The sequence below is a fragment of the Spinacia oleracea genome, chromosome 3 (genome assembly GCF_020520425.1).
Source record: "Spinacia oleracea cultivar Varoflay chromosome 3, BTI_SOV_V1, whole genome shotgun sequence".
In the NCBI taxonomy this organism is placed as follows: Eukaryota; Viridiplantae; Streptophyta; class Magnoliopsida; order Caryophyllales; family Amaranthaceae; genus Spinacia; species Spinacia oleracea.
Window position 1 is genome coordinate 129,354,114 of NC_079489.1, and position 7,284 is coordinate 129,361,397.

Sequence of the window (7,284 nt, forward strand, 5' to 3'; positions counted from 1 at the left end):
GGCATTGGAAAGCTGGATTCCGTAGATTTCCAACAAGATATTTTTTGCAAGAATCCGAGTTTGTATGAAGAAGTTATGAGCTATTAAAATTTGAGTTTTCTGGAAATCCGCAGATCTGCCTGCACTGGAATTTTTTAGCGCTGGCATTTCGTGCGCTGGAACATAATTCAAGCGCTGCTTTTTTCCAGCGCTGCAAATTGATTCTTACAAAAACTTAAACTCTTCAAATCCTATCTTAAGAAGCGCTATAATATTCTAGCGCTACAGTTTTGAGCGCTGGAAATTTCCAGCGCTTACAAATTGAGCGCTACTTTTTTTCGGCGCTCGAGCTTTTCAAATATCTACCTTATTTCGACTACCTGGTGCATTCATGGATACAAAGAAAGTGACAAAGTCACATATTCCAGCAGAGAGTGCACCTGCACGCATTGAAATTTCCACTGATAATAAGGCTATGGAAAATGAGTCTATGGCACGACGAAAACGTGGAAGGCCATTTGGTTCAAAAGATTCTAAGCTAAGAAAAGTAAAGAGGCCTGATGGATTAACAAATGAAATCAATATTGACCCTGCAAAAGAAGGTCATGAAAGACCAAATGAAGAGGAAAATATAGATAAAGATGATCCTCCTAAAGAGGAGGAAGAAAATCATAAGAAGTCGATAACGATGAAATTTCAATGAACTATGTTTCAACCAAGAAAAATTATAACCGGAAAAATATTATCGTAGATCAAATATTTGCTTAATCCATTGCAATTGAATTGATATCTGATAATGATGACCCTGAACCAAAAAAAGTGGATGAATGTCGTCGCAGACATGATTGGCCAAAACGGAAAGAGGCAATTCAGGCAGAATTGAAATCCCTTGAAAATCGAGAAGTTTTTGGAAAAATATCCACTACACCAAAGGGTGTAAAACCTGTTGGACACAAATGGGTATTCGTGAGAAAAAGAAATGAGAACAATAAGGTTACAAAGTACAAGGCAAGGCTAGTTGCCCAAGGTTTTTCTCAAATATCAGGGATTGATTATGAGGAGACATATTCTCCGGTAGTTCACTACAAAAACACAGAGCAAGGAGGGCGACACTATTTAAACAAAGAGGGCGAGTAAATAATCGCCTTTACTTAATTAACCAACTAGGGAGACATTTATATCATTGTCGTACACATTAACAATAGGGGCGAAGAGGGTAGGGTCGCCCTTTTTGTTAAAATTACGAAGACGCGCGTCGAGAGTTGCCCTCTTTGATCAAATAACATTATGAAAATAATAAAACATAAACCTCGAAAATCCCAAATTCGTTATCGGCCATTATGACTCTCCTACTCTTCTGCCAGAGTTCTTCAAGAAACTCCAAACACAAACCCTAAAATCCCAAATTCGTTTTCCCTAGAAAAAAATCAATCGATTGCTCAGTTTTTTCGTTGCCCCTCTCTCTCCCTGATTCTCTCCCGAATTCTTTCCTAGATTATCCTAATTGATTGAATTTCTCAACTTTGTTTATGCTTAGTTCGTAACCTCGGGGATTTGTTCGAAAAAAGCCTGATTTATTCTGAGATTTGTTTGAGAGAAGATCAATTTCCGCAGAGATTTGTTCGAGAGAAGGTCGATTTCTGCTTACTGGTATCATCTACTTCTTTTGATTTTTCCATGAATGTGGCAAGTGTTCTACACTTCTACTTGCATTGTTGTATCTTGTATGGTTAATATTGTAATTGATGAAATTATAATATGGTTAATGTTGTAATTGATATCATGAAGATTGCGTTTTATTGATTTGGTTGTCGACTTGTTGGAATAATGTGTAATTTGATTAGTTATTTAATTTGTTGTCGTTGGATTTTAACAGAATTGTTTATTTTTTTGGTTGTATTGTTAGTGTTGGAAATTGAGAGTCATCCTTGGGTTGAATATAGGTGCCATTTCTGATTTCTGAATCATTTTTAAAAAAAAAATTAATCAATTTTAAGTTCAATTCATTAGCTAGATGGTTTAAGAGTGTGACAATTAGTAGGGTGGGAACTGGAGTACAGACTAGGAAGGAAGTTGCAAGTACTTGTTCTAATGCGGCCGGCATCATCAAAATTTATAGGTACTGAAGTAAGGTTTCAGGCCGCTGCTGCTGCTTCAACTGAGAACGAAGATCTACAACTTTGTTAATGCATTAGAATTTGCATACAGATTTGGTTTGCGTATTTATATAATGGAAAACAAAAGTAGTTCATGCTGACTCAATATTTGTTAATCATTTGGGTATATAAGTGGTTGCTTAGGTTGTCACTGAAAACAACTTTTAAGTTTTGAGGTTACAACACTGGGAATTATTGTCCATTTATAAATCATGTTCTTTGGAAAAGCTACCTAAATACAGACCTTTATGTTGGGTAAAAGTGATGATTATAATGATTTTAAGTGCATGCATCACGTGTAGTGTGATTATTGAAAATACAAAAGCCAAGGTCTGTACACTGTAGTAAAGCAAAACAGTTTATTATCTTGGTTCTGGAGCCATTTGTGTGGTCGAGGTGACTAGGCACATTTTCATCTCATGCAGTGTGATTAGAAGCCAAAATTGGCATCCTTTATGCAAAATGTAGAGTGAAGAGTGTGAATAGCAGCTTGATGTGGATTAAATCCTTTCAGCGAAGGCGTGTGGCATTCTGCTTGTAGTATAGATGATCTCCAGTAATGTGTCTTAATATTCTCCTTATCTAGCTTACTTCACATAGCTTTGCCTCTCTCTTTGCCAGACTAGACTTTGCTTATTTTGTTGAAAAGGATTCCTTTATTTAGTTTTAACAGTAGTTTCATATTCATTGTTGTTCATGTTATTTTATGATCAAGCTTGCAGTAGTTTCATATTCTTTGAATGACTAGTATAGTATATGTTCTTGTGATTAGATAGCATGGATAATGATAGGAGTTTGATGCATACACAAGGGTTGAGCAATCGGCTACAACCAACTTATCAAAATGGTGTTAAAAATTTTCTCGATTTTGCTTTCAAAGACACAATCCCTAATACCGGGGCTAAGAAAAGGTGTCCTTGTTTGAAGTGTCGAAATTACATCGACCATGATCGAGAGACAATGTGGGCTCATCTTTTCCGAGTAGGAATGGATCCCGACTATAATCCGTGGATATTCCATGGAGAAGAACAACTTGACATGGGAAACATGGAAATGTCCGAGGAGGAAGGTGATTTGTTTGATGATGAAGATCCTCTTGTATCCGAGGAGATGGTTGCTTTGGTGCATGATGCCACAAATGTAGTGCCCGAGAATTTGAATGATAGAGATGAAGAGGATAAAGACCATGCCGAAATTCCTGATAAGTTTTATAGGTTAATGAAAGATGCAGAAGAAGAATTATTCTCGGGTTGTAAAACCTTTTCAAGGTTGGAGTTCATCGTAACTCTCTTACATCTCAAGGTTAGTGGACATTGGCCTGAGAAGACATTTACTTTGCTTCTTAGTGTGTTACATAAGGCCTTCAATTATGATCCTAAATTTCCAAAGAGCTCCCATGAAGCCCAGAAGTACACAAAAGATCTTGGGTTGAATTATGTGAAGATCCATGCTTGTGTAAATCATTGCATCTTTATAGAAAGGAGTATGAAAATGCCGATTCATGCCCTACTTGTGAGGAGTCCAGATGGAAAGAAGGTAGTGGTGAATTTGATGATAGTGTCACATTTTTCGGAATCTCAAGGGACCTCACAACGGATTCCTAGAATACCTCGTCTAGTTCTTCGTCATTTTCCTTTAGTTCCTAGGCTTCAAAGGCTTTTTATGTCTTCAAAAATTACTAAGCACATGAGATGGCATAAGGATAGGAAGCGAGTTGATAAGGACGTATTAAGGCATCCATCTGATTCAAAGGCATGGGAGAAGCTCGATGATTCATTTCCTGGTTTGGCAAAAGATCCACGTAATGTGAGATTAGGTCTTTCAACTGATGGTTTCAATCCTGGTGCACATTTAGGCACTAAGTGCAGTATATGGCCAGTCTTTTTAGTGCCATATAATCTCCCAGCATGGATGTGTATGACAAGTCCTTACATCATGCTATCACTCTTAATTCCTGGTCCAAAGTCCCCCGGAAATGATATAGATGTGTTCTTGGAGCCGTTGATCGATGAAATTCAAGAGTTATGGGAAGTTGGGGTCAAAACTTATGATTCACATAGTCGCCAAAATTTTAATATGAAGGCATCGCTATTGTGGACAATGAGTGATTTTCCTGCTTACGGGAATCTGTCTGGTTGGAGTACTTGTGGTAAACTTGCTTGCCCAACATGTTATAAGCATACTTGGCACAAGCGGTTAAAGCATGGATCGAAAGAATGCTTTAAAGGTACTCGTATGTTCTTGGAACCCGATCATAGGTGGAGAAATGACAAGAAATCTTTTGATGGGGAAAAGGAGAGACGACCACCTCCAATTCTTTTGTCAGGGGATGAGATATTAGAGGCATTTGATGGTGTCCCAAATGTGATTTTTGGGAAGAAGCGAAAGAGAACCGATCGATACTTGTTTGACCAATGGAAGAAGTTGAGCATCTTCTTTAGACTTCCTTATTGGAGTAAGCTTTTGATAAGACACAACTTAGATGTCATGCATATTGAAAAGAACATTTGTGACAGTATATTAGGAACAATACTTGATATTCCTAATAAGACAAAAGACACCTTGAAAGCTCGAAAGGATTTTAAGGAGATGAATGTGCATCATAATTTAATTCCTATTAAGATAGGTGATAAATATGCCATCCCTAGAGCACCATATCAGTTGACATCTATAGAGAGGCGTAAAGTATTAGAGTTCTTGTCCAAGGTTAAAGTGCCAGATGGTTACTCTTCTAACATAGCTCGATGTGCAAGTATGGAAGTTGGAAAAATATCAAACATGAAAAGTCATTATTGTCATGTGTTCTTGCAAGATTTGCTTAAACCGGCATTTCAAGGTATCTTACCTAAGGAGGTGCTAGAACCTTTGGTTGAGCTTAGCTTATTTTTTAAGCAGTTGTGTTCTAAAACTCTAAAAATTGATGTGTCAGAGAAGATGGAAAAGAGTATTGCAATTACTCTTTGCAAGCTTGAAAAGGTATTTGTTCCGGCTTTCTTTGATATTATGGTCCACCTTCCAATCCACTTGGCCAATGAGGCCAAGATAGCTGGCCCAGTGCAATATCGTTGGCAATATCGGTATGAAAGGTAACAAGTTATTCCTTTTATATTAATATGTGAAGTTATTTTTTTATTGCAACATGTTGTGTAATGGTTACCGCTTGTAGGGAAATGCACACAATGAAACCTATTGTGAGTAACAAAGCACAACCATAAGGCTCGATAGCTAATGCACGCATAATGGAAGAATGTCTTTCCTTTATATCTAGATATCTAAATGGGATTGAGACCAAGTTCAATTGCATGAGTAGAAATGACATGGATAGGCAAGAATCTCTGTTGTTTAAGTTATCAGTTTTCCAAAAGAAGGGGAATCCACTAGGCAAAAGAACATTTAAGCAATTGAGCTTTTTGGATTGGAAGAAAGCTCAATTGTATGTTCTGATGAATTGTCAAGAAGTACAACCATTTATAGGATAAGCTATATATCATCTTTTCTATAACTATTTTATTACAAATGTCAAGAAGTGCACTAACACTTGTATGTTGTACAGAGAGTACACCACTATACATGGGCCAAAGCCAAGTCTAGTTGATTGGTTTCGATATCAGGTAAGTGAGCCGAGTGTAGTTCATTAATTTCCACTTTATATATTATGATTTAAGCTACTTAAGAAATTCATTTTCATAGATTTGGAAGCTTTACACGGAGGGGGGCCCAAGAGTAACAACTGAGTTACTATCATTGTCACGAGGCCCGAGTAAGAGTGTGAAAAGCTATCAAGGATACTATGTAAATGGGTATCGCTTTCACACTAAAAAGCGTCAAAGAAGGCGAAAGACGCAAAATAGTGGAGTAATTGTTAAAGGAGATGCAGAGAGTGGAGAAAATGACTTCTTCGGGGTTTTGAAAGAAGTCATAGAACTTGAATATGATGCACCAAATAGTGGGGATACATAACCTATTGTGGTGTTGTTTAAATGTGTTTGGTTTGATGTTTATCGGCGAGGGATAAAAAGAGATAAGTTTGGTGGCGTAAGTCTCAACTTCAAAAAGTTCTTAGGGACCAATGAGCCATTTGCTATGGAATCTCAAGTAGGGCAAGTTTATTATGTTAGGGCACATAATGAGCCAGATTGGAGAATTGTTATTAAGACTTTCCCTCGCAATTTCTACAATTTCCCTATTGTTGAGGTAGATGGCTCTGACGATGATCATGACGACGTTGGATTGGACTTTGAAGTACCAAATTCAGTGGAAGGTGATGGAGATGATGGAGATGATGATGATGATGATGATGATGATGTTCTCTTACCAAGAAATGATGTTCCTCCAGAGTTGGTGAATGCAAGTGATCGATTTTGAGTTGGAAAACGAGGTTGTGAATGAAGAGGAAGAAGAAGAAGAAGATAGTGAGCAAGATGAGCAAAGTGATCTAGACGATGAAGAAGAAGAAGAAGAAGAAGAAGAAGAAGAAGAAGAAGAAGAAGAAGAAGAAGAAGAAGAAGAAGAAGAAGAAGAAGAAGAAGAAGAAATCCCTGGGGGCTTGTATGACTTGGACAGTGAATAACTCATCGGCTTGCTGCTAAGGAGCTTTTTTGTTTCTCATTTATGCTACTAGTTATATGTATTCAGGACCTAATTTGAATTGGTTAATCTTTAATGGAACTTAATATTTCTTATTGTTAATTCCTAATTTATAGGTCTTTCTGGTTTAGTTGTTTCTGCTTTACCTCTAGTATTCGTGATTGTTGTTGTTTGCATCTGGTTTTTTTTCAAGATTTGACCTTAATATTTATATTTGTCCATTACATAAATTCCTAATTTATAGGTCTTGTTTTCAGGAGTTGATTTGATGGCTTCTAGCTCAAGAAATTTGCCCGAAGGTGAGTATATATGATTGGTTTCTAGCATTGCTTACAAGTTTTGGTTTTGTTATTAGAATCTGTAAACTAACCACATTCTGTGGAGCTTCTGATATTATATAAAATATTTTTATGAAAGATTATCTAAATTACCTTTCTCCCTGTGCTGGTTAGCTGAGTAGGCTAGATAGCAGCCTGTATGAGATGATCTATGTTTAGTACTCATGTGGAGGCCTGGACCTCTCTTTGGACTTAATATGTATTTGTTGGTTAATTTTCTGAGA

The 7,284-nt window shown here is 37.0% G+C and overlaps 1 protein-coding gene across 1 annotated transcript; it reads left to right on the top strand.

Annotated features, from left to right (window-relative positions):
* Nucleotides 1-370: 370 nt before the first annotated feature.
* LOC110778667 (uncharacterized) lies at nucleotides 371-6,095 on the top strand. Its single transcript, XM_056839639.1, has 7 exons — nucleotides 371-657; nucleotides 819-1,053; nucleotides 1,977-2,058; nucleotides 2,908-5,221; nucleotides 5,404-5,568; nucleotides 5,689-5,746; nucleotides 5,826-6,095. Exons 1-7 carry the CDS (start codon nucleotides 371-373, stop codon nucleotides 6,093-6,095), a joined length of 3,411 nt encoding a protein of 1,136 aa, XP_056695617.1.
* Nucleotides 6,096-7,284: the final 1,189 nt, after the last annotated feature.

Coding starts and splice junctions, on each gene's coding strand:
- LOC110778667 (XM_056839639.1), top strand. CDS start 371: ATGGATACAAAGAAAGTGACAAAGTCACATATTCCAGCAGAGAGTGCA. Junction 5,222..5,403: donor TGGCAATATCGGTATGAAAG/GTAACAAGTTAT, acceptor CTTTATATCTAG/ATATCTAAATGGGATTGAGA. Junction 5,569..5,688: donor GATTGGAAGAAAGCTCAATT/GTATGTTCTGAT, acceptor TATGTTGTACAG/AGAGTACACCACTATACATG.